The sequence below is a fragment of the Grampus griseus genome (assembly GCF_964374135.1).
Source record: "Grampus griseus genome assembly, chromosome: X".
NCBI lineage: Eukaryota > Metazoa > Chordata > Mammalia > Artiodactyla > Delphinidae > Grampus > Grampus griseus.
In genome coordinates this window covers 44,381,880-44,409,276 of record NC_138999.1, presented here as the reverse complement: position 1 = coordinate 44,409,276, position 27,397 = coordinate 44,381,880, and the positions used below count along the sequence as shown (strand labels likewise).

At 43.4% G+C, this 27,397-nt stretch overlaps 1 protein-coding gene across 1 annotated transcript; it reads left to right on the top strand.

Annotated features, from left to right (window-relative positions):
* Nucleotides 1–21,245: 21,245 nt before the first annotated feature.
* Nucleotides 21,246–21,740, top strand: LOC309839501 (diphosphoinositol polyphosphate phosphohydrolase 3-beta; the record flags this gene model as incomplete). Its single annotated transcript, XM_082681263.1, has 1 exon — nucleotides 21,246–21,740. One exon carries the CDS (start codon nucleotides 21,246–21,248, stop codon nucleotides 21,738–21,740), a length of 495 nt encoding a protein of 164 aa, XP_082537389.1.
* Between the last annotated feature and the right edge of the window lie 5,657 nt (nucleotides 21,741–27,397).

Below are 27,397 nucleotides of genomic sequence, written 5' to 3'. Positions count from 1 at the left end.
AGATTCTTATTTTATTCACTGGGTGATAAACCATTATTATTATTATTGTTGTTATTCTTTCTGATGCCGAAATTATGCTATTTTTTAAAAACTACCTGTGTGCCAGGCACTGTACTACATGCTTCATTACTGTATCTAAACCTTACAACATACCAATAACAAAACCCCTGTTTTTAGGAATTCCCCGGCGGTCCATTGGTTAGGACTCAGCGCTTTCACTGCTGGGGCCTGGGTTTGACCCCTGGTCAGGGAACTGAGATCCCACAAGCTGCGCAACACGGCCAAAAAAAAAAAAAATTCCTATTTTTATGCCAATTCCACATATTGGGTAATGAAGTTAAGGGAAATGTAGGGGGGTGTAAATTCATACTGCCAGTAAGAGAACAATAGTTAAAAGCACAGACTTGATTCTAAATACCATTCTACACAAAAGAAACCAGAGCTCCTTGGGAAATGGCTGATTCCAGGGCCGGAACAGGGAAAGTACAAGAAGAGCCAGGAATACCTTGCTGTACCAAAAGAAATTTTCAAAGAAAAATAGGGGTACACCTAAAAGGATACAGGAACAAGATTTACGGGGCTTCCATTGTTCCACTGACCAAATCTGGGCAAATTGGAGCATCAAACTGAATCGCGATGGTAATGGGTTTATATAGCCAGTGAATAAAATATATGTCCATGAGCTCATAGGATATCAATGAAGACATGAATAATTCACAAATGAGGGTCAGAGAAAAGCTCTTCATTGCAGAAGAATCCCAACTAGTAAATGGGGGGGAAATGATGGAGTTGGAAATGCATGATTTTTCAACCACCATTCATTAGTGGGTTTAGGGAAGAATCATCAATGATGGTAGAACAGGATATTTCCATAGTCTCCAAGTATCCCCCCACAATATATTTAAGTGGACAAAGGGAAAATAATCACTTTAGTTTGGGGTAACCTGGTGAATACAACCTTAACCAAGTGATCAACTTTAACCTCACCAGTACAGAATAAATAAATAGCATGTGCCGACTGATATAATGCACTGAGAAGGATATACTATCACTTTTGTCGTTTCCCTGGCAAAGATACACAAGCTGAATCTAGTCATGAGAATCGAAAATCAGGCAAACCCAAATTGAGGGGCATGGTTCATACTTTCAAAACTTTTATGGTCGTTCAAGACAGCAAGTCTGAGGACTTGTCCCAGACTGAAGAAGACTAAAGTGAAACAACAAATACATACAAGCGTCATTCTAGACTGGAGAGGAGAAGAGAAAATTATAAAACTTTCTATAAATGACATTGTTGAGATAATTGCCACATTTGAATAAGGTCTGTGATGAGATACATAATAGTACTGTATCAATGTTAGCTTCCTGACTTTGATAATTGTACAGTGCTTACCCCAAAAGATGCCCTAGTTCTCAGGAAGTAACACTGCAGTATTTAGGGGTCAAAGGACATGTCTGCAGCTTACTCTCAAACGATTTAGAAAAAGTTTGTACGTATGTGCGCCTGTGTGTGGTGTGTGTATCGACAGGAAAACAAGACAGTGAGACAGACAGAAAGAGAAAGGTGGAGGAGAGAGAGAACAAATATGGGAACTATTACCTATTGTGGAATTTGGGTGAAGTAGAAATGGGAGTTCCTTGCACTATTTTTGAAACTTTTCTCTAAGTTTGAAATTATTTCCCCCAAAAAGTATCTCCCTCACAAAAAGTAATGTGGGTTCTAGATACCGACTGGGATCATTTCCTGTGTCCTTCATTATTAACTGTGTGATCACAGAAAAGTTACTTAATCTCTGAATTCAAGGTTTTTGACTGGTAAATAGGGGTAATCACTGAGCATACCTACCTCCTCAGGCCATGGTAAGGATTAAATGAGATGGTGCATATAATATGTTTTGAGCAATAGATTGGATGCAGGGAATACTCAACAGAACTTAAGCCTCTCTAACGTTTTTGATTCTTTAAAAAGTAAAGTACATCATTAACCTAGACGCTTCTAGTCTCAGTACTCAGATCTTACTGTGTCACTGAGGTGCCCGCTACGAGGCACACTCCCTGTGCCTGTGGGGGCTTACAGTGCACAATACAAGTTAGCTTTCACCATGAATATCATCATTAAGCCCGATATTTCTGATCTTAATGTCCAGCCTCCTACCACTCCACTTAGCTGCCTTGGTGTGTTCCTGGGGCCACAGAAATCCTCACATTAACACCTAGTAGGTACTAAAGTCACTAGGCTCGTATGTATGCCGTGTAGACTGTTCAGGGAGAACCGAAATATTGTTCACCCTTCCTTCGGAGCAGTGCAGTGGGTTACAGCAGAGAGCTACAAACTTCCACACATGGCAACCCTGGGGAGCAGGTTTTAAATCTCTCTTTAAGAAGTAAGTACACAGGCTCAGAGAGGTAGAGAGCCTCGCCCCAAATCACAAACTAGGGAGAGGCGGCACAGAGAATATCTCACCCATGGCCTTGCTGCTAACCTGAGCTGTCTTCAGCTCTGCCAGTGCACAGCGTCGGTAAGCACCATCTTCCTACCTAGACTATAGACTCACTGGAGGTAGAGAACACCGTTTAGCTCTCATGTATACCCTGGCATTGAATTCACCCCCAAGCACATATTTGGGAAGAGGGTTTGTCCCTTTAACCTGGGAAGAGGGATTTCTTTATACATTTCAAGGAGCCTCTAGACACAAGTTACATGAGGTGGTTTTCTGAGTGTACACTAAAAACTCAAAGCAGACATGGGATGCCTGATGCCATAAGGGCTTTTTGTTTTTGTTCTTTAATGAAACTAGATAGTTTAGTGTAGTTTACATAGGTGGTAGGTGAAGCTACAATGAGCAACAAGAAGAGATACTGGGGACTTCCCTGGTGGTGCAGTGGTTAAGAATCTGCCTGTCAAGGCAGGGGACACGGGTTTGAGCCCTGTTCCGGGAAGATCTCACACGCCGCGGAGCAACTAAGCCCGCATGCCACAACTACGGAGCCTCCGCTCTAGAGCCCGTGAGCCACAACTACTGAGCCTGCGTGCCACAATTACTGAAGCCCGTGGGCCCAGAGCCCGTGCTCCGCAACAAGAGAAGCCACCGCAATGAGAGGCCCGTGCACCGCAACGAAGAGTGGCCCCCGCTCGCTGCAACTAGAGAAAGCGTGCACGCAGCAACGAAGACCCAACGCAGCCCAAAATGAATGAATGAATTAATTAATTAAAAGAAAAGAGATACTGAACAACGATTAGGATGGCAGATTTCTCTACTGAGGAGATACACGGTTGTGGTCAGGGAGGGAAGCCTCAGGGGCTCTGGGGTTTTAATACTATCTGACTCATTGTCCTGGGTGGTGGTCACATAGGTTTTCACGTTATAATTGCTCATTATAAATCTCTGTATATATGCTTTACGCTTCTCTTGTATGCACGTATATATTATTTCAAAACTGAACCCAACAAAAGAGAATAGGAAGGTCCCAAGACAGGGAAGCCTTGAGATTTGAATAAAGGTATTAACATGGCTACGTGAAGATGTTATCAGTCAGAAGGGGTTGGTTACTCATCCATGAAATAAAACACTTTTAATGCCTATCTAAACACTGTGTGGGTAAAAGTGTCTCTACCAACTTGACTGTGAGCATTTCTGGTGCCTCTGTCAAAGCATTACCTAGTATGAGATGGACATATCAGATGATGTTAGCCTCATGCCATTAACAGACCAGGAGTTTGTATGCAAGACATCAACTTTCCCCCATCTTCTGCCTCCTGAATTACCATAATTTGTTTCTTTACAATCTGAAACCACTGAGTACCAGAATTCCGCCCCCTATCAAGTACACACACACAATCTCTCTCTCTCTCTCTCCTCTCTCTCTCTCCCCGCCCCGCCCCCAACCTCGCTCTCATCTTATCACACCAGTGCACAGATGTGTTTCAGGGAACACTGTGATAAACTCCTCATCATCTCATGTTCATCTAAGCCGGTCACGATGCATCCAATATCCTTGACAATCTCTGATTTTAGGTTGGTCATGTGACCAGATTCAGTCTCATATGTTTGGGTCGATGCGGGTGGATATCTTCTGGAAAGTATCATGTCAGTTTTCTTTCTCTTTGAAAAGGAACACTGGAAGATATTTTCCCTTTTTGCCTAAATATTACCATGCCTAGATACGAGCCCTGAACTGCTACAGACATCTGGGGACCAGAATGATGAGGACACTGAGGTGGCTGAGAAAAAGAGAGGGAAAGTATCTGAACCCTTGATGACATCCCTGAGCTAGACTTCGCCATGTCTAGAACCCACCCTACTTTGCACTTCCAGTCTATTTGGGAAATGGACCAAACGGTAGTGACTGCCAGCTAACTGCCAGGCACTCCTGTTGACCCTGAAGATACTGTAGTCAACAAAACAGACATCTGTCTCTGCCCTCATAGAACTCATATTTTGGGGTAACTGTATAAACAATAAATAAAATAAATGATTAAATTATACTGTACGTAGGAAGATTACACTGTTATGAAAAGCAAACTAGGTCTGGAATGCTGAGAAACTGGAAATTTTGTGAAGCGGTCAGGATAGGCCTTCCTCAGAAAGTGATATTTGAGTAAAGTCTTGAAGGAGTTGACGGGGCGAGCTGTTACATATGTGGAGGAAGAACCTTTGCAACACAGAGAACAGCCAGTGCAAGAGGCTTCAGTTAAAGTGTAACTACTAGGGTTAAGGTAGGTGTGGAGGGATCTAGTGGTAGTGTAGTTGGATTTCAGAGAAGTAACACAAGAGCAAATCTTGTAGAAAATGGTAGACCACGTAAATACTTCAAAGGTGTTGCAAGTTGTTGTTGTTCTAAGGCAATAAAGTGTAGTGGCTTAGAATCAAGCGGTAGCACGGGAGGAGGCATTAGACCATGGAAGCAACAGGATTTCTGGATGGATATAATGGCAAGACTGACCCCAATCTTTCTAAGTGAGCATCTAGAAGGATAACGTGTTTTTCTGTTTGCTTGTTTTGCTGCTGTTGCTTGTTCTCAACATCTTTATAGGAGTATAATTGCTTTACGATGGTGTGTTAGTTTCTGCTGTATAACAAAGTGAATCGGCTATACATAATACATCTATCCCCATATCTCCTCCCTCTTCCGTCTCCCTCCCATCCTCCCTATCCACCCCCTCTAGGTGGTCACAAAACACCGAGCTGATCTCCCTGCGCTATGCGGCTGCTTCCCACTAGCTATCTATTTTACATGTGGTAGTGTGCATATGTCAGTGCTACTCTCTCACTTGGTCCCAGCTTCCCCTTCCCTGTGTCCTCAAGTCCATGCTCTACGTCTGTGTCTTTATTCCTTTCTGGCCCATAGGTTCTTCAGAACCACTTCTTTTTTTTTTTTTGGAGATTCCATATATATGTGTTAGCCTACGGTATTTTTTTTTTCTCTTTCTGACTTACTTCACTCTGTATGACAGTCTCTAGGTCCATGCACCTCACTACAAATAACTCAGTTTCGCTTCTTTTTATGGCTAATATTCCATTGTATATATGTGCCACATCTTCTTTATCCATTCATCTGTCGATGGACACTTAGGCTGCTTCCATGTCCTGGCTATTGTAAATAGAGCTGCAATGAACATTGTGGGCCATGACTCTTTTTGAATTATGGTTTTCTCAGGGTATATGCCCAGTAGAGGGATTGCTAGGTCGTATGGTAGTTCTATTTTTAGTTTTTTAAGGAACCTCCATACTGTTCTCCATAGTGGCTGTATCAGTTTACATTCCCATCAACAGTGCAAGAGGGTTCCCTTTTCTCCACACCCTTTCCAGCATTTATTTTTTGTAAATTTTTTTTTTTTTTTTTTTTTTTTTTTTTTTTTTGCGGTACACGGGCCTGTCACTTTTGTGGCCTCTCCCGTTGCAGAGCACAGGCTCCGGACGCACAGGCTCAGCAGCCATGGCTCACGGGCCCAGCCGCTCCGTGGCATGTGGGATCTTCCCGGACCGGGGCACGAACCCGTGTCCCCAGCATTGGCAGGCGGACTCTCAACCACTGCGCCACCAGGGAAGCCCGTTTGTAGATATTTTGATGATGGCCATTCTGACTGGTGTGAGGTGATACCTCATTGTAGTTTTCACTCACATTTCTCTAACGATTAGTGATGGTGAGCATCCTTTCATGTGTTTGTTGGCAATCTGTATGTCTTCTTTGGAGAAACGTCTATTTAGGTCTTCCTCCCATTTTTTGGATTGGGTTGTTTGTTTTTTTTGATATTGAGCTGCATGAGCTGCTTGTATGTTTTAGAGATTAATCCTTTGTCCGTTGCTTCGTTTGCAAATATTTTCTCCTATTCTGAGGGTTGTCTTTTCGTCTTGTTTATGGTTTCCTTTGCCGTGCAAAAGCTTTTAAGTTTCGTTAGGTCCCATGTGTTTATTTTTGTTTTTATTTCCATTCCTCTAGGAGGTGGGTCAAAAAGGATCCTGCTGTGATTGATGTCATAGAGTGTTCTGCCTAGGCTTTCCTCTAAGAGTTTTATAGTGTCTGGCCTTACATTTAGGTCTTCAATCCATTTTGAGTTTATTTTTGTGTATGGTCTTAGGGAGTGTTCTCATTTCATTCTTTTCCATGTAGCTGTCCAGTTTTCCCAGCACCACTTATTGAAGAGGCTGTCATTAGAAGGATAATGTTAACTGAGATGACAAAGAACAGAAGTCGACTGTTTGAAATAAGTTCAGTTTTTACAGGGCTAAAATCTAATGTCTATTAGACATCCACGTGGACTTCCAAGTGGACAGTGGCAACAGACGCTGGAGTCTAAGTTGGATATCTAAACTGGGGAAAGAAGAGGGTCCAGATGGCATAGAAAGCCACAGTACTGGATGAGATCACGAAAGGAATGAGTGTAGGCAGAGAGGAGAAGAGGACAAGGATTCAGTTCTGAGGTTTGTCGGTATCAAGAGGTCACAGGAACAGGAGGAGAAACAGCCAAGAAGACTGAGGAGCTACAGCTGCATGACATCAGAGAACAACCAGGAAAGTACTGTCCTGGAACGCAGGTGTGTATGTGTCAACTTGACTGGATAACGGGGTGTCCAAATATTTGGCTAAACGTCATCTCTGGGTATGTCCGTAAGGCTCTTTCCAGGTGAAACTAACATTTGAATCTGTGGACTCAGGAAAGCAGTGTGCCCTTCCCAGCACGCGTGGACATCAAACAATCCCTCGAGGCCTGAACAGAACCAAAACGTGGAGGAAGGAAAAACTGAGTCTTTCCTGCCTGACTGAATGAACTGGGACATTGATCTTCTTCTGTCCTCGGCACTACAGTTTCTCAGGTCTTCAGACCCCGACTGGAATCTACATCGTTGGTTCTCTTGGTCCTCGGGCCACTGTCAAACTGAATTAGGCCACCAGCTCTTCTGGGTCTCCAGCTTGCAGGCACCAGACTGGGAGACTTCTCAGCCTCCACAACTGTGTGAGACAATTCCTTTTAATAAATCACTTCCCGTATACATATCCTATTGTTTCCACGTCTCTAGAGAATGCTGAATAATACATCAGAGGAGAAAGTAGTTCCAGGTGGAGGGAGGGATCAACTGGGTCCAAAATTATGGACGGGTCACTTAAGGAGGGGACTGTGACACAGCCATTGACTTAGAAATATCAATGTCATTCTTACGTTGACCGCAACAGTTGCAGTTTAGGTGAAGGTGTACTTGTTCGATCAGAGTGAGATTAAGACAGAATGGGAGGAGGGGAACTGGAGACAGCGAGTGTAGACGCTCCTTATGGGAGGTCTGCTACCAAGGGGAGGAGAAAAGGCCCCATAGGAGGTAAGAGGGAGTGAGGCAAAAAGAACGTCGTTTTGTGTTTGTTTTTTAATAATAATAATAATAAAAATAACAACACCAGTTTGTATGCTGACAGGAATAATCGAGCAGAGGGAGGAAAAGTGATGCTGATGTTGCAAATACTCTGAGATCATGAACTTCCTTTTGAATTGAGCCAATCTAGGAAAGAATTTTCTGCTACTTGCAACCCAAAGAATGTTCACTAACAGAGTGAGCAGTGTCTTCATACGTGTAAGTCTTTCCTGTTTTATGCCCACTGAGGTATAATTTTTAATAGTGCTCTCATGCTGGTGTGGATGACAAATTATATGGTCACACTAATTAGTTAGGGACATTGGTTCTGAAGCCATAGATTCCAATCCTGGGCCTGCCACTTACCAGCTGTCATCTTGGACAAATTACTTAACTTCTGTGCTTCAGTTTCTTCATACGGAAAGGGGACTAACAATGGCATGTATCTCATGGTGTTTTGCTGAACAAATGAGGTAAAGCATTTAAAGAGCTTACAAAAGGACTTGCTAAATATGGTAAATATTTCATAAATATTAGGTATTATTAAATCTGCATGCCACATGATGCAGAATTCTCCTATACGGTAAAGAATGTAAGCTGCTTCCTGATCCGTTTTTCCCTTTCACACATATAACCTTAAAGGTAATTAGCTTAAATGCAACGAACAAAGTGAAATTATTCACAACTCCGTCTTATAGGCGACGAAGCTGGGAAACCGAACAGTTAATTGAGATAGAATAGGAATTTTTAAATAAATGTTAAATTATGGACTGTGTCAAGGTGCCTGGAGTGATGTGTGATATTATGTGTCGACGTGACTGGCCCACGGAGGATGCCCAGATATTAGGTCGACCATTATTGTGAGTGTGTCTGTGAGGGAGTTTTAGATGAGATCACCATTTGGATAGGTAGACTGAGTAAAGCAGGTGGCCCTCTAGTGGGAGTGTCCCATGGCAATCACTCGAAAGCCTGAATAGGACAAAAAAAGCTGACCTTCCCTCAAGCAGGAGGGACTCAAGCCTGACTGCTTGAGGGGGGACACTGGTCTTTCCCTGCCTGCGGACTTGAACTGAAAAAGCGCATCTTCTTGAGACGATGCCAGCAACTTCGGGACTGGAACTTACACCACTGGCTCTCCTGGTTCTCAGGCCTTTGGACTCGGACTGGAACTACACCATCAGCTCTCCTGGGTCTCCACCTTGCCAAGTGCAGGTCTTGGGTCTTGTCAGCCTCCACAAACATGGGAGCCAATTCCTAATAAAAAAAATCTCTCTCTCTCTCTCTCTCCCTCTCTCTAAATATCCTATTGGTCCTGTTCCTCTGGAACCCTGACCAATACACTTGGGAAGGCACAAGCACCTGGTGCAAGTAAAACTACATGATGACATGATGGAACTCAGTAAAGAGTGGGCAGTATGATCACAGGAATTACAGATACCCCATCAGGGTTGCAAAACAGGGTTTTAACAAATAATCATCTGATGGTTAGTAAAGGCTGTGGTAGGCAGAATTCTAAAACTGGTCTCCCAACATATCCCACCATAATCCCAGGTATTGCGAATTAGAGGAGGAATCACGTGCACATTTGCACTATGCTGCACGGCTAACAGGATTTTGCAGTTGTAATTGAGGTTATTAAACCCCTGACCTTAAAATAAGGAGATTATCCTGGATTATCCAAAAGGGCCTAATCTAACCACAGGAGCCCTTTAAAAGCAGACCGTTCTCTCTGGCTTGCAGCAGAGGGAAGCAACAGAGATCTGAAGCCCAAGGAGGATCTGACACACCACTGTTTGCTTAAAGATGGAGGGAACCACACACAGGCAGCCTCTAGGATCTGAGAGCAGCCCCGACGACATCCTGCAAGGACATAGTTCAGTCCTGCCACCACAGGAGCTGGATTCTGCCACTCACCTGGATGAATGAGCTTGGCAGCTGCTTTTTCCCCGGAGCCTCCAGGTAAGGTCCCAGGCCCACTGACACCTTGATTTCAGCCTTGTGAGACCCTAACCAGAGAACTCACTTGATGCATGCCACACGTGTTACCTGTGGAAACCGTGAAATAATAAATACGTGCTGGTTTAAGCTGCCAAATTTGCGGCAATTTGTTACGCAGCACTAGAAAGCTGACACACCGGTATTCAGGTCATTAGCATATTGAATCTGTTGTGCGTAAGGTAATTCTCTGTAGTATCCAACCTACTGGGGAGGGTGAGGAATCATTTCTGGCCCAGCCATAACCACATGAACCTCTAAGGTGCAAATTAAAATAAGCGCCACCAAAGTCGCAGGGCAGAGAATTCTAACGCTAGTGTAGTGGAAGATTAACTGCAATACAGAGGCAAGAACAGACAGCCTGCAGTGTGACAGCAACATGAGGGCACGTCCTGGTAAGATAGGGCCATACTCAGTGTGAAGGGCTTGGACACTGGAGCTGCCCACTCAGTCCCTGCACTTCAGATAAAGCAGAACACTCAGTTCCCAGGCTCCCTACAGGGCAACAGCAGGCAAGCACAGTCAGGGGAACTGCAGGTAGTGGCTCTGAATTAAATGGAAATAAAGTTTTATGAAAAAGGGTTTGGTGCCATAGACATTCTTTGAGGCTTTAGAGGTAGACAGACTGGCTCCAACACTCTGTGATCCTAGCTGTGTTTCAGAATTCTAAGTTATTAACTGTGTGTGAGTGTGTGCATGTGTGTGCGCGCGTGTGTGCGCAGGTGAGACGCCTCCTCGATAATCCTGACAAATCTTTACAGACCACTGAGTTTAAGATCTGCCTGCGTGATTTTCTGTACGAAGACAGCTGGATCAGCTTGCCTGATCCCTCTAACCCCAGAGCCTACCACGGCACGTGGAACATACGCATTTTCTGACTTTTACACCAGCTCCCTGTATTCAGCAGCTTCTAGTACCAGTGCACTGCTGACTTCCTGGCTTCGTGATCAGTGTTGGCCTTTCTAACAATCTCTCAGTTTCTGAAATGTCCTCACGGTGGGAGCCTTTTTAAAGCCCCTAGGCTTTGCAAGTGAAAAGTGACTGAAGCATAAAAATCATTTAAAGAAATTTAACTGCAGAAATTAATTAGTGAATATAAGACTGGTAATTTGATTATTTGTTTTGCTGAAAATCACAAATATTCGGGATTAAGGAATCACATCCATGAGCCCCCAAACAGTCGAATTTTCAGATAGAGGCCTTCATGTTCACAGTCACAAGGTCTCAGTTCCCCTGATCTGACTCCTGATCCTACTGCCTCTATTTTTTTTTTATCACCCAAGTCTGTGTCTCCTCTTCCTCTTTTCCTCTCTTGCACTGTAAATGTACTCCGTGGATACTTCTAATTCAGAAATTACATTCTTTTTTATGTTTGTTTTCCTGTGAGATCCTTAAGGGCTGGTACCATATTTTCTTTGCTCTTTGCTTATCCTGTACGACGTACACTGCATGAAACATGGTAGGCATTGCTGAAGGTTTGCTGAAGGCATTTCTTTCATACTGAAACTCTGACAGCAAAAGCATCCACTTGCAATCTGGGAGTAGGACAGTAGATGCATTCTATATAGGTAGCATGTGTGTGGTCTTTGAGTATCATGCAAACTCTTCTAGAACCTAGGAGGTGTTGGAGGACGAGATCTGGTTCATTTGTCCATGTGCCTCTACACAGCACGTGGCACGGTCTTTAGCCCACAATATGGCTAAAAGCAACAATTCCCAGAACTTAGCCATGTGTAAGCCTTTCCATGTCTGCCACCCCCAACTCTAATGTTATAAGCTTAATGTTTTCTGTAAAGGAAGGTACTATTTGTCATGAGAAAAACTCGAAAAATAAATAGAATGATGACATAGCAACGGTGTGGAATTTTAAAATTTACATTGGTGACTCTCAAGAACACAGGAATTTTTTTCAAAAACTTTTAAAAAATGTGGAGATATGCAGACAATGGATTGTGACAGCAGTTCTCCTAAATCCCAGCTCTGCCACTTCCTAGCTCTGTGATGAGCAAGGTATCTACCCTCCTGGGCCTTGGTTTCCTCATTTGTGAAACTGGAATAATGGTACTTATGCCACAGGGATTTTATGAAAACTGTCAGTGAGATATGTAAATACCTGACACATGGTAGGCCCTCAAAGAGATTTTATCATCTCTTCTGATATGTAGTTAGGAAAAAGCAACAACAGAAAAACAGGATTCCTTTACAAGAATTTTGGGAATTACACACAGCAGAAAGTTCATCCGAAGCAACAAATCAAGGATACCTCCTTTGAGACGTAGGCTGGTACTAAAAGCTATCTGATCAAAGTTAAAGCGAAGCTCAGAAACTAAGAGTCTAATTGGTGTCCTCTCCTAGGAGATCTCGTATTTGGGGAAAACTGCTAAGAAAACCACCGATTTTCCAATGTGCCCTGAAATAATAAACACCCGAGGAGAAGATGGGGGGAAAAGAGTAAAGGAAAAGCCGTTTTCCTACTAATCTCGAATTCCAGAGGATGATGCCCGGCTCAGAACCCCTGGTCAGAGCCACCCTACCATGCTGCTCACTAATGGTGCACCTTCCCAGAACAGGTGGATTTTACTGGGGGTACTGGGAGAATGTGGCCGTTTTCCTGATCCCAATTTTGATTCTATACCTCGCTTGTGGTCTTCATCAAAGGAGCCTGCGAAATGTGCAGAACAGCTTGGTAACCCTGAGAAATCTGTAGTATTGCTTCTGAGGGAACTGGTCTCACGGTGCCTGGGCCTGTGGGTGCACAGCAGCATTGATCAGTAAACTCCTGATCTTCCCTCCTGGGCCAGTTGGATGTCTTTGTGGAAGAAAAGGGCATCCTGCCAAGAACAGGATTCTCACACAAGGAAACTAGCTCTGCAACAAAGGACCCTCCCCAGGATCCACAATCATCAAAAGTCATGAAGGAGTGTAAACAACAATTACTTTGTTCCTTCACAAGGACTCAGAATAGTCACCTTCCATCTGCCGCAGCAGGAATCAGTGTTGAATATACCAACATTTGGCCAAAGCAGCTGGGGCGAGATCTCTGGGATGAAGAGCTTCTGCAAGTGTTAGGAGATGGGATGAAAGCTTTGGAGAGCTGGATCAGTGAAAAAAGGAAGGGAACCGGACAGGACTGCTGGGAGCAAATTAAGCGGGGGTCTGCCTATGCTGCACTCTTTCTGGGGTGTTATCATCGGTGAGCCCCGAGTTTCCCTCTCATTTGGGCTATCTACTGCCAGATCGTGGGCAACTTACAGAATGTCCGTCATCTCAACAGTCTCCCTTACGAAGTGGGAATGACAATATTTCCTCTGAAGGAATTCAACTACAAATCCTGTAGTCCTAGGATTCAACTACAGAAGATCAATGAAGAGCCTAGCTTGGTACCCATCGCTGCATGTACTATTACTTCACATTAATCTCAACTTTCATTTCAACTAGCTCATTACATTCTTTTGCGTTCACCACGTTTAACTGTATGATTACCTTTTATTCTCAAAGATACACTTTTATTTGAAGAAAATATATTATGTAAATTAGTACATGTTCTGCGCAGATAAAGCAAAGTCTATTTAGGTGACGAAGGCCTGAGGTCTGGAAACGCCACCCTAAGTCATGCTGTGTAGTAAGCACAGGGCTGGCCTAGGAGGGATCCACGGAAAATGAGTCAGACATCTGGCCGCGCCGACCAGCAGAGTTTGCATGGCAGCTGATACAGACATGGTGCTCACACAGATGGCACCTACTGGAATAACTGCAGTTTGTAAACAGAATGTTTTCCCTGTTAGTATCGCTTTCACAAATTAATTAATTAACGGATTGATTAATTCAATGAATATTCCGTAGTGCCTTCCCAGTTGTATCAGAAAGTGTCCTGGATCATGGACTGACAAAGACCAATGAAACATGGCCCTTGCCCTCAAGGGTATCACAATGTACCAAGGGAGGCAGACACACTCATTACATCAACAGATATCCTCTGCATGACTACAATGTGTGCTCAGCAAAGTTCTGGGCTGCTGGAGATTGACCAGTGAGCAAGAGACAAAGATCCCTAAGACCAAGGACCTCACAGCTGGGAGCTCTGGGGGAGGACAGAGATAAGCAACAAACATAACAAAGAAGTAAATAACAGAGTCTGTTAGTTGATAAGTGTTATAACAAAAGGACAATTTAGGCCAAGGCAAAGGGGATCAGGGATAGGGTGGAGGGTGGGAAAGACGGGTGCACTTGGCAATATGCTGTTCTGTGGCCTGGTTAGCCCTCACTGAGAAGGCGAGAACTGAGCAAGGCCTCCAGGGAAATGAGGAAGTCAGCCAGGCAGATGTGGGTGAGGAGCATCCGGGCAAAGGGAAGAGCTAGAGCAAAGACCCTGAGGAGGGAGCCTGGCTGACAAGATCCAGAAACTGCAGAGTCCTGGACCTGAGTGACTGAAGGGAGGCTGGTGTGGTAAAGTCAGAGAGGAAATGGGGCCAGATCTTGTAGGGCCTCGTACACCTTTCTGAGGGTTTCGCATTTGACTCTGAGCCATGAACGGAACAGCGCTAGGAAGGGTTTAGTTGCTGAATTAGAGGTCTGTACAGAGGACAGTATCAGTGAAGAGCAGGGATACAGCAGTCAGGGGACCAGAGGGAGTGATCAAAGAAGCAGGAGAAATCAAGGAGTGCTGCCTCTTTGCGAGAGAGTGGAAACACTCACCTGGACTTGACCTCCATTGACCGTTGGGCTCACGCCCGTGACTGTGCACACGTGTGCCGTTACTCACAAAATCACAAACTTACAAGTCCTGTATTCATCCCCATGGTTCATCCATTAAGCAAAGAAAAAAAAATGGGGAGGTATTTTTTTGTTCCAATCCCTTTGTATTTGAGAAGTTTCTACTGAACTACCTACTGTAGCCCCACTCTGAAGCCCTTGCTGTGTTTCAAGGAAAAACAGATTATCCAAGGAACATGATGAAGCCTCCCTTTTCACACACGTGAAAAGCTATGTGTGGAGTTGCCTCTCTTCACTCGTCTTTCATTTTATATTTGTAATAAACAATTATTAGGTACAATGAGAACCATCCTTTATGATCCATGTAGGCTCTGTCACACTCTTTCAGTCAATCAATGTATTTTGAATCCCTGCTGGATGCCGAGCTCAGGTCACTGTGCTGACTCAGGGGGAACAGGTATGTATCAGGCTGGACCCTAGCCTTTCAATTTCTTACAAACATACAGACAGATCATCACAGCGCTCGATCCTTGATTAGAGCCATGACAGAATTAAAGTCAAGGGAGCCCGGTAAAATGGAGGAGGGTCATTTAATCGCAGTGTAAGGGGTGGGTGAGTACACATGGTCAGGAAAGCCTTTGGGGGAGGGTTGAAGTTAATGAGTTAGGTACTTTTACTATCCCCATTTTACAGATGAGAACTATCAAGGTCCAAGATATTCACTTGCTTAAGGCTGCACAGCTACTGAGAGAGCCAGACTTAAGTTCTAGGGCATTTGGTTTACAAAACACCAATTTTTTTCCCACTCACTGACTACTACTAAAATCACATTTCCCGACTCTGCTTCCCTTTAGTACGTCTAGAAATCCTCTCAGGTATGTGTGGTCACTCTCCTGAAAGCTGGGTGCAGCTGTGAAGACCACAAGGCTCTCAGAAGGTCTGTAACGTTCTCCATCTGCGGTGACAGCTGTTCTGGAGAGCTCCTCCCTCTTAGAATTGCATTCCACTTAAAATTAATCACAAAAGAGGCAGCTCTAGGTTCCATGCCCATCTCACCAAGAAAGGCACCCAACTTCCCAGGACCATGCTTCTAATGTTGCTGTCACTTTCCAATCTGCCTGCTCTTTCCTAAATCAGAAAACATGTGGAAATATGTATCCCAGACTAGTTGCGCTCAGAGCAGATCCTCTCAGTTTTAGAACATTACATAGAAGCTGTGTTCTCCTGGCTGCCCAGATCTCCCAGGCAGAAAAAAATGAGAGCGGAGGAAGTCTGCGCCACAAGGAATGACATGCACTGTGTGTGTATCTCAGCAACTCTCAACACGTGCGAAATCTGTCATAGTGAAGGGAAGATTACCTTTGGTGTCAGGCAGACCAGCGTGTGACTCAGCTCCATCACTTGCTGCCTCACCTCCTTAAACCCATCTCAGCCTGTCTCTTAATCTGTTGAAAGGAGATTTTGATACTCATTTTTCAATTTTGCTGGTAAATAAATATTACATGCATAAAGCGGACCCTCGACAAATCAAAATCAATGCCCAGGATGATGACAAAATAGAACGTCTTCTTCTCTGTAACACTAATTCCATTTTATGCTTGCAGGGGAAATTGAACTTCAAGTTGTTAAGTAACGTGTCAAGGTGACATCCTTCATTGGTGGGAGTGAGATGGGCCCTCAGGTGGGCTTTTCACTATATTTCTCAGGAGAAGAACATCCAGAGCGGAAATAGCTTCCTTTGAACTCAGTGACCCTTAGCAAATGAACACCTTACCTAAGAAGTCAACTCTGAACGTCATCCAAAAATGCCACAACAGAATGTAAACTGGTGGAGCCACTGTGGAAAACGGTATGGAGGTTCCTCAAAAAAACTAAAAACAGAGTTGCCATATGATCCTGCAATCCCACTCCCAGGCATATATCTGGAGAAAAACATAACTTGAAAAGATACATGCACCTCAGTGTTCACTGCAGCACTCTTCACAACAGCCAAGACATGGAAACAACCTAAATGTCCATCGACAGAGGAATGGATAAAGATGATGTGGTTCCTATATACAATGGAACACTACTCAGCCACAAAAGAGAATGAAATAATGCCACTTGCCGCAACATGGATGGGCCTAGAGATTATCATACTAAGTGAAGGAAGTCAGACAGAGAAAGGCAAATACCATGTGATATCACTTATATGTGAAATCTAAAATATGACGCGAATGAACTTATCTACGAAACAGAAAAGGACTCACAGACATAGAGAGCAGCCTCGTGGTTGCCAAGGGGGAGGAGGCTGGGAGAGGGATGGATTGGGAGTTTGGGATTAGCAGATGCAAAGTATTATATATAGAATGGATAAACAGCAAGGTTCTACTGTACAGCGCAGGGATCTATACTCAATATCCTGTGATAAACCATAATGGAAAAGAACATGAAAAAGAATGTATACATATGTATAACTGAATCACTTTGCTATACAGTAGAAATGAATACAACGTTGTAAATCAACTACACTTCAATAAAATAAATTTTTTTAAATGCCACAACAAACCGTAGCTCTTGATAAAAAGAATCCTTTTGACAAGACATGGTGACTTTGTGAGAGCACAGCTATAGAGACATGAAGACTTGAATTCCAATACTAACTCCACTCTAAGCCTTCTCTTCTATGAAACGGAAAATAATAACTGTCTCCTTAGGATTTAATGGGCTGTCAGTGAAACAGGATACAGGGCTCAACACAGGGTCTGGCACAAAGACTGACACGTACAAATATTACATGTCTTAACTTCATCCCTCTCCTTCTGACTCCAGGGAAAGTTCAATGGCAACCTCTTCAAGAAGAGGTGGAATTTCTACTGGGAAACATACTTTCTTTATTTTTGGTTGGATTTTGATGGATGGCAGTTAATGGTGGTGTCAGCTAGCTCTTGATGTATAAGAAACCACCCCAAATTTTAGTGGCTTTAAACAATAACTGATTCTTTTGCTCATAATTCTGCAGCCCAACGACTTCAGCTGGGCTCGGGTGACCGGTCCTTCTGCTCTTCTCAGAGGGCTTACTTACGCATCTGTGGTCAGTGCTCTATCGGCTAACTGGCTCTGCTGCGGGCTGTATGGTCTAGGATGGTCTCACCTACATTTCTGGCAAAGGATCCACTGTAAGGTGGGGTGAAGGCGATGCATGGACTGTGGATCTCTCATCATTCACCTAGCCCAGGCTTCTTCACATTGTTGTCATCTTGTTTCAAGAGCAGCAAGAGAGGGCAAACCCCAGTGCACAGGCACTTTTCAATTCTCTGCTTGCTTCACACTTGCTATGGTCCCATGGCACAAAGCAAGCTCCGTGCCAAGGCCAAGGACAATGTGGGAGGCATGCACGTATCACAGCTGTTGCTGTAACAGTCTGCTACCACAGTGGCTCATGAAACAACCCTGTTCATCAGTGGAGAAACAATGAACTATAGATAAACCAGACAGCAGAGTGCTAGTCTCCCAAAAAAGATTTCTACTCTTCTTTAGAAAAAGTTAAAACTGTCTTGCCCTATTGTTTTAACAGGTGGAAAATAAAATTATTTTATGAAATTTGGAAAAAAACTAATTTGGAAACTTCCTTGGCATTGCACTAAACCTACAACCTGTGGATCTCTTTATCCAGGAACATGTTATGACTTTGCCAGTAGGAATTCAGTCTCTACCTCCTTCCATATTATAATGTTGCTTCTCCTCCCCCTTCCAATAAATATGCCCCACCCCCAGCACAGACATATTGCATAGGCATAATCTGATGTGGGAGTGATGCAGCAGACTATAAAACGGCACCTCTGGTGAGACAAGGACATACTACCTGGTAACTGTGAAGCAGACTGGTGATGTGGCTGGGGCCTGTTTGGTCCACACCTCCCTGCAGACACCAGTCCAATCTCCCAGCTTTGCTAAAGTTCCTCTTGATTAATTCAAATATCTTTTAGAGTTGAGTACAAGTTTTATCATTTTCTACTACAATGTTTTTTTTTAGGATCCCTCGGTATTTTGTTTACTTTGTAGTGGTTGATATTGCTACTGTGATGTCATCGTTTCCACATTATATTTTCTACAGGGTTATTGCTGGCATACATGAAAGCTCTTGGGATTTTAAATGTTAATGTTTATTAACGTCTACCATTTAAAGAAATTTATTTTTTATTTATTTTTATTTATTTATTTTTGCCGTACACGGGCCTCTCACCATTGTGGCCCCTCCCGCTGCGGAGCACAGGCTCCGGACGCGCAGTCTCAGCGGCCATGGCCCACGGGCCCAGCCGCTCCGCGGCATGTGGGATCCTCCCGGACCGGGTCACGAACCCGTGTCCCCTGCATCGGCAGGCGGATTCCCAACCACTGCGCCACCAGGGAAGCCCTAAAGAAATTTATTTTTACATCGTTGCTTAGGTGTTTCCCAAGAATATATTCCTACCATCTGCTAAGAATGACAATTTTGTCTTATTTATCAAAATGGTAGGCTTTTTTCTCTTTACAATCTCATTGCACGGGAAAGAAAATCTAAAATGATATGTAATAATATGGGTGATAATTGGTATATTTGCCTAGATCCTGACTATAATGGATTTTGTTTCTAGTTGTTTAACATCATTTATTTGTGAGTATGGGCACACTGAGGTATACAGCCTGTGCTGAAATCTATTTTCCTAGTGTTTTGGGGGTTTTTTTGTTGTGTTTTGTTTGTTTGTTTGTTTTGTCCACACCTCGCGGCGTGAGGCAGTTCCCCAGCCAGGGATCCAACCCGTGCCCCCTGCATTGAAGCGCAGAGTCTTAACCACTGGGCCACCAGGGAAGTCCTCCTAGTTTGTTTTTAATCACGGTATGTTGCCTTCCTCCAAATGTTCCTTGATCATCCATATATCGGTAAAATATGGTCATTAGCACTAGTATCGCTATTGGTTGAGGTCATTCTCTTCATTTCTCCATTTTACCATTTTCTTCATACAGTTTTATTATATTATGCCCATATATTTTTGTCTTATTATACTTCTAGATATTGAGGGTAGTCTTGCCACCAGGAACAGAATCAATTTTATGAGCTATTTGGATACACACGGCATGGAACAAGCTGAACTGGCAAGCTGAACTAACTTGTTATTTAAAAACCGGACTGTATGTTTCGTAACTATTTTCCACATACCTTTCCGATTCAATTTCTCCTTGATGAATGGATTATTTCACTGGAAAAGTGAGGTGTTGTGATCCTGCTTGCCTGATGCCAGCAGACGGTCTGTGGGTAAGAGAGAGACAAAGATGCCTAAGTTGCAATAAGGCAAAAGGGAGGGGATATCAGAGGTCTTCTCCACAGGTTACTGTGAGAGCAGGGAAACAATAAGAAAAAATACGAAGGAGGGGGAAGGCTTTAGGCTGTTACATCTGGGGCTGTGGGAGGGCCACTTCTTGGCCAAGGGGACAGGATGACCAGACAGAGGGGAGAGAGCACCAAGTGGCCTTGCTGGAGTCCCTGGCCAGGAGGCTTCTAAAAATCAACATGCAAAATATGAAGGGATTGCCAGAGGCATGTTTCCCAAAGCCTCAACCAGTACTTCTCAATGAGAAAGAGAGACAAGGGTGGAGTGTGTGGAGGGGAGAGATTCCTGGGATTTAATAAAACACTGCTTTGGGTGGTTCTCCAGCTGTTGGGTGAACATGACCCAAAGTGCAAAGGTCTGAACCAAGTAGGTGAGGAGTTTACTGCTGAGCAAACCGAGGACCAGAGGTTGGGTAAGATGTCAATAGGGGTTCAAGAAAGGTGTTCACTTATGGGCTGTGCCAAGATGCCTGGCAAGGTGAAGAACCTGCTGAAGAAACAAAACTGCATGATATGACTCAGCAAAGATTAGGTACTGTTTTGTCAAGAATACCGAGGATCGTCTTGACAAAACCGGGGCCTTCCTGTAAGTAAGCCGGCACTCTACCTTATGGGTGATGACGAGGACCACACGCACTTGACCGTCCGTCCTGTGTGTAAAACGATTGCGTGTGTGTTTCCTGCAACCTGGTGGGGAGGGTGAGGAGAAACGTCCGGCCGCGCCACAGCCACGTCTGGCTCGAAGGCACACGTGGAAGCAAGCTTGGCCCAGGTCACAAGGCGGTGCATTTCACCCCGGGGGCTGCAGATTCCCAGCCCGGAGGTGCGGGGCGCCTGCGCAGTGCGCCCCAGGCGCCGCGCGCTGCGGGAGCCACGAGACCCCCGCCCCCCGCCCTCCGACGGGAACGCGCACGTGCCCGGGGACGCGGACGCGCCCGCGAATGCGCCTCACCTCGCTCAACCCCGGCCCCGTCGGCTGAGGAGGGAGGGACGCGGACGCGCACCGGAGACGCGGGTGGGCTCCGCGCAGAGTGGCGGGCTCCGGGGCGGAGGCGGGGATGGGGGCGGGGGCGGTGGCGCCTCCTCCACTCAGGCGTCTGCGCCCGGGACCCCCCGGCCGCGCGGGGGGACGGACCGACTGACGTACCTCGCGCGCCCCCGCCTCCGTCCCCGCCCCCGCCTCATCTTCCCCGAGCGCCCGGGGCTCACGGGCTGAGGCGCGTCTCTCTCTCGCCGCCTCTCGCCGCCCCTCGCCGCGGCCCTTTCTCTCGGCAGCACCTCGGAGTCCCTCGTCCCGGTGGCGGCGGCAGCGGGGACCCGAGCAGCGGCGAGCGGCCTCGAGGATGAAGTGCAAGCCGAACCAGACGCGGACCTACGACCCGGAGGGGTTCAAGAAGCGGGCGGCGTGCCTGTGCTTCCGGAGCGAGCGCGAAGACGAGGTGCTGTTAGTGAGTAGCAGTCGGTACCCGGACCGCTGGATCGTGCCGGGCGGGGGCATGGAGCCCGAGGAGGAGCCGGGCGGTGCTGCAGTCCGCGAGGTGTACGAAGAGGCGGGAGTCAAGGGGAAGTTGGGCCGGCTCCTGGGCATTTTCGAGCAGAACCAAGATCGCAAGCACAGAACGTACGTGTATGTACTGACTGTCACTGAGATTCTGGAGGATTGGGAAGATTCGGTTAGCATTGGGAGGAAGCGAGAGTGGTTCAAAGTCGAAGATGCGATCAAGGTTCTCCAGTGCCACAAGCCCGTGCATGCCGAATATCTGCAAAAACTAAAGCTGGGCGGTTCCCCAACCAGTGGAAACTCCATGGCCCCGTCCCCGCCAGAGAGCGATCCCTAGTATGTACCGCTCCTGCACAGACTCTTGCTTTCCACCTACCTGACAGTAAATAGTGCCCGGAGCGCCCCTGGTGCCGTGTGAGGTCTCACCGGGAGGAGGGAGGCTTCTTTTGTTTCCTTGGCAGACCTCTGAATCACGCTTGCAAACTGTCTCAGTTGCCAGGCACTGTTTTCAGACATTTTGCACGTTTTCAGATGCTTTCAGAATCGCTTCTTGGTAGCACTGTAACACATTTTGGAAAGCCAAAGCCACATGGGATTTTTTGGTTTGTTTGTTTGTTTGTTTGTTTTTTATAAAGGTGCCTTAACTGCTGACCCAGTCTTTGGGGGGCTGGTGTGTGTGTGTGTGTACACGTGTATACGTGTTGTGGTTTTGTTTTTTCTTTACAGTTCACACGTGTGTGTGTGTGCGTATGTGCACTTTTGGTACCAGTCTTGTGGGTTTTTTGTAGTGAAGGCCTTTAAAATCTGATCACCTTGGTTGTATGGCAACTTCATTAATGTTTTCTCTTAAGTTGTTTTCTCATTCACAGCATTAGCTCTTGTCAGCAAGCCCTTCTGTGATGGGGATTGGTTTGAAGGACCAGTGTTGAATTTCAAAGAAGTATTTAAGAATTTTTTTTTTTTTTGGCTGCGTTGGGTCTTCGTTGCTGCGTGCTGGCTTTCTCTGTTTGCAGCGAGCGGGGGCTACTCTTCGTTGTGGTGCACGGGCTTCTCATTGCGGTGGCTTCTCTTGTTATGGAGCATGGGCTCTAGGCGTGCAGGCTTCAGTAGTTGTGGTACGCAGGCTCAGCAGTTGTGGCTCGTGGGCTCTAGAGCACAGGCTCAGTAGTTATGTCGCATGGGCTTAGTTGCTCCGTGGCATGTGGGATCTTTCTGGACCAGGGATCAAACCTGTGTCCCCTGCATTGGCAGGCGGATTCTTAACCACTGCACCACCAGGGAAATTTTACATCATGTGCTCTTTCCACACTGAACAATAATTTTATCTTCAGATATGTGATCTAATTTGCCCTTTTCAGAAACTGCTTAATTCATATGTGGATAATTCGATTTTCAGAACATTTTCACAACTGGTAGTTTTTTACTTCTTACTTGAAATAGCCATTTCCCATTTAGCCCAAATGTAGCTTAGCAAAATATTATTTTATAGAGTAATCGCCCTCTCGGGAAGGTATTGTTATGTACATATCCTAATATGTACATATTATGAAAACTGTATTCCGAGTGTGATTTAGCATGCTTGAGTTCCAACTCCCATTGCTCCTGTCTCAGTGCCCTAGAACAACATTCTCTCAATACAAATTAGTCTTTGAATGAAAGTCCGCATATTTGAATTTGTGATAGTCCACTTAAACTTGTCTGAATACCAGTAGCCAAAGGACTAGAATAGTATATGGTAATTACATCCCAGTTGAGTGAGTTAGCTTTCTTGATATTCAGCTGCTACAGACTTCTCAAAATGTTAGGACGCCTGGCCGATCTCTCCTAAAGATTTAGGATAAAGGTTTTGTGTCACATGACAGACTTTTTTGGGTGCCAAGTTAAAAGCGCTTATGTTTGCTTCAGTACTTGCTTGAAATTAGGGATCCTATCTAAAGTGCTTAGGTTTCTTTTGGACTACCTTTATTCCCCTAGCCATAGTAAGTAGGTAGAGTAAAGCCTACTTCATGAAGTGGATATTGGCACTTAGAAAGATCATTTTTAATTTCTAGGGCAACCTAGAATGTGTCATATTTCTTAATCATTATTGATAGATATTTTGTGTCAGTCAACTAACTTTTGGGGGGGTCACTGTTAATGCACTCTGTATTAAGAAATTTTGAAAGTTTAGAAACTTGGAACTCTTGATCTTTTCTCAAGAAGGTTGAGGAAATGCCTACTTTGTGAAAAGAGTATGGGTGGGGGATGTCTTTCTATATATAACACTTAACATCTTAAAAATATTCTACAGATCAATAATAATATAAGTGGATAATAACTGTAATTTAAACATATTTTTATTCTATAAATTAACCTTTTATAAAGAACACAATCACTGGTAGAATTGAATATCACTACGTTTTCTTTTTCAACTTCGGTGCCAATTTTTAAAATAAGGTCTTTGCTATATAGAAATATGCCTAAATAAAGTACGTATTGTAATTGACAAAACTAATGTTGCCAAAGGAATGAGTAGAGAATGAACAGATTTTAAAAACCAATTATTATTTCATATTCAAAATTATGTAGAATTATCAAATATGTGTTTCAAAAATATGTTTTTGTACAGAAAGATATTTTATTTTTTAAACAAACTTTCTAAATCCCACCAGTTGACGTTTCCTATTCTAACAATCCAAATCAATGAATGATATTCTCAGTAACCTGAAATTTTTCAAAGTATACAGTAACAGCAGTGAAATTGGATTATTGTTTTATGACCATTTCATATATAATACTGCCTCCATCTAAAATGTTGCTACAAGCACCTGGGAGGTTTAACTTGTACATGGCATCCTTAGAGATAATAATGCACCATCTTGTTTTGACTTTTCAACTCGTATTTGACAAATGTGAAAAGTACAGTGTTGATGTTAATCAACTCTTGTTAGCCTGCAGATATTTGCCGTATTTAATTCTGAAAGATTTGTACTGAGTTCTATCACTTGCTAGGATTATCTTCAGTTCCCAGTTATCTTCAATTTATGCAATCTGTAAGACTCCTTTCATTTCTAAATTGCAAAAGAACATTTTACAGTTATCACACTTTAAGCTTTCAAATTCACATGGGCAGGTCTTGTTATGCTTTTGGAGTTCAGTCAAGAAAAAGTTAAATGAAAGAACCTAAAAAGTCTTTCATTTTAAAAGAGAAATCCAAAGAATTCAGCTTAAAACAGTTGACACAGAGGTAACAAACCAAATGGTATCTAGTTAACCTCCATCCTCCAAGAACTTGATCCATCAACAGTTGGAATTTTCTTCCTACAGTCATTACATAGCACCCATGCATTATTTATAAGATTATTACACTAAAAATGTACAGATGAATCTTTCAATTCATTCTCTCCAGAAAGGAAATAGTGCATTGATCAAAGATAATTAAGACTTTCAGACATGAGGTAGAAATTTGTTTCCAGCATATTTTTTAAAGACTAGGTTTTTTCCCCCAAACTGGGCAAGTGCCTTAACAAAAGTTTTAAGAAGACATGTTGGAGTAAAGGTAATATTGATATGTTTGATATATCGTTTCCCTGGATGCCCAATATATTATATTTTCTAAGAAACCTGTTTTGCTGATCAGATCACTGTTGAAAGAAGTAACTCTGAAAGGGATGGGGGTGGCTATAAATATTTTGAATTCTGTTGTATGGTTTAATTTTAAAAGAACTGTAAATATTTCAACATTTTTGTGTTTAGAAACATCAAATAAATATTGGTGTATGTGTGCTTGCACACGGGCTCACACACGTGTAAGCAACAGGAATAGGCAGCTTCTAAAGTACTAGCAACATTAGAGGGCCCTTCTGGGACAGATGGGTAAGGGGTTCTGAAGCTGGAGCTGCTCCTCCCACTTCCCTTTAGGTGGAAGAAAGAGCAATTCCTCCATCAATAGTTGTTAACTGGGAAAAGGAAGGTGAAAATGCTGCTTTCAACCTATAGTACTAACAACTGGCCAGAGTTCTCTTTTTCAGGGTTCCTTTTGTGGAAGCACCAAGCAAAACAGGAAATATTTTCAGCATTGTTCTAGTATTGTAATCATCTTTCTGAATGACTGTTTGGCCTGTTAGACTATGAACTCTTTGAGGACTAGGACTCAGCCTGCCCATATCCTCAGAGCCTAGAACAGTGGCTAAAATTTGGAGACATCTGTCATTGATCCACAGATTATAAATGTCTACTACTAGTGTTTTCTATAACACTGTAATACTAGTGTATTGATTTCTTAGCTTTATATTTTAACTAGGACAATCTGTTATTCCTCAGGCTCTCATGTGGCCTTATAGTGGAACTGCATTAGATAATTCACTGAAGGCTTTTCCAATACAAAGTGGTTGATGAACCATAATTCAGTAAATATTTGTTGACTAGAGGAATTGATGAACCAATAAAACTATTAATGAGATTTTTTTTTTTAGGTGAATGGCATAGATGTTGTTCAGATTTACTTTGAAAGAATCAAGTATGTGAACCCTATGATGAATGGAATTGTGAAGACAGGTGAGCTCTTTCACACTCCCAAGGACACAGCTCGTCCTATCCTTTTGGACACTTCCTCCCTGTTTATTACAATGACTACTCTCCAGGTTGTTGCACTACTACTATATCTGTACAGACTTCTAATTTTGCACCTATGGCCTTTTTTGTGCTTTTATGATTATATGTCAGTATTTCCCACCAGGTTATGTGACCTTGAGTGCAAAGACCTTACTTATTTCCTTCGTCTTTTTTATATATCTAGCATATAAGACATCACTAGAAATATGGTAGATATCACTGAAGGTTTGTCTATAAAATTAATATTTTGTAATGACACTGAGTGGTAAAGCATTTACCTTCTAATCTGCTGTTAGTACAGCAAATGCTGTCTGTTTAGCTTATATGTGGCTTTTGTACATCAGGTGTCACACAAGTGTTTAAAGGCATTTGTGAGATATTAGAAAGCAAAAATTCTTACTCATATGTCTATGTCATCCCAGACATTATGTGTCTGCTAATGGCAGTACACTACACTACCTATGAAAAAATATATTTCATATTTTTTAACCTAAATCTGACTGTGCCTCTAGACATAACTCCTGATCTGTAGAAAATACAGGGAACAGAGAAACATTACTCTACATCACAGAGATGATATGAGCAGAATCCAGACTGCAGGAAACTACAGGACAGATGACCTAGTACCTTCAGTAAATGATTGCCAGAATGAAAGAAATGGAGGATGAACCTATAGATTAAAAGAGATTTAAGAGACTTAACCAGTTGTAATATATGGATCTTTTTCAGATCCTGATTTGACTAAACTGTAAAATAAATATATTTTGATACAATCTGGATAATTTGAAAATTGACTTGATATTTGATATTAGTTGGAATAATAGTATTGTGGTTATGTTGAAAATAAGAGTCCTTATCTTTAAGCGATACATTCTCAACTATTTACAGTTGAAATGATGTCTGGAATTTGCTTCAGAATAATAAGTCTGGATGTTAATTGTGTTGGAGATATTGATGAAACAAGACTGGCCTTGACTTGATAATTGTTGAAGCTGGGTGATGGTTAAATGATGGTTCATTATATATGTTTCTCTCCACGTTTGTATATTTGACATTTTCCATAATAAAAAGTTAACAAAAAGTTATCAGAATTCTTATTAAAGCTAATATATGAGGCATTGAGAAGAAGAAAAATTTTAGATTGTTTAGTAAATGTGGGCTCTGGGGTGCCATTTCTGGCCCAAGAGGTCAAATGCCCAAAAAGAGAGGGGCAGCATACCCTGGGATAGTTAGTGTTTCCCTTGCTACAGACCATTGTTAGGAGTTTTTTTCTCAATTTGGCCCATGGAAATAAGAAGAGTTAAATTTTTATTTATGTCTCTTGGAAAATGGGAATGGATCCTCATGTTCTCTTGAGCAAGATGTTTGACAACACTTAAGTCCAGTTCATATCAATGTGAA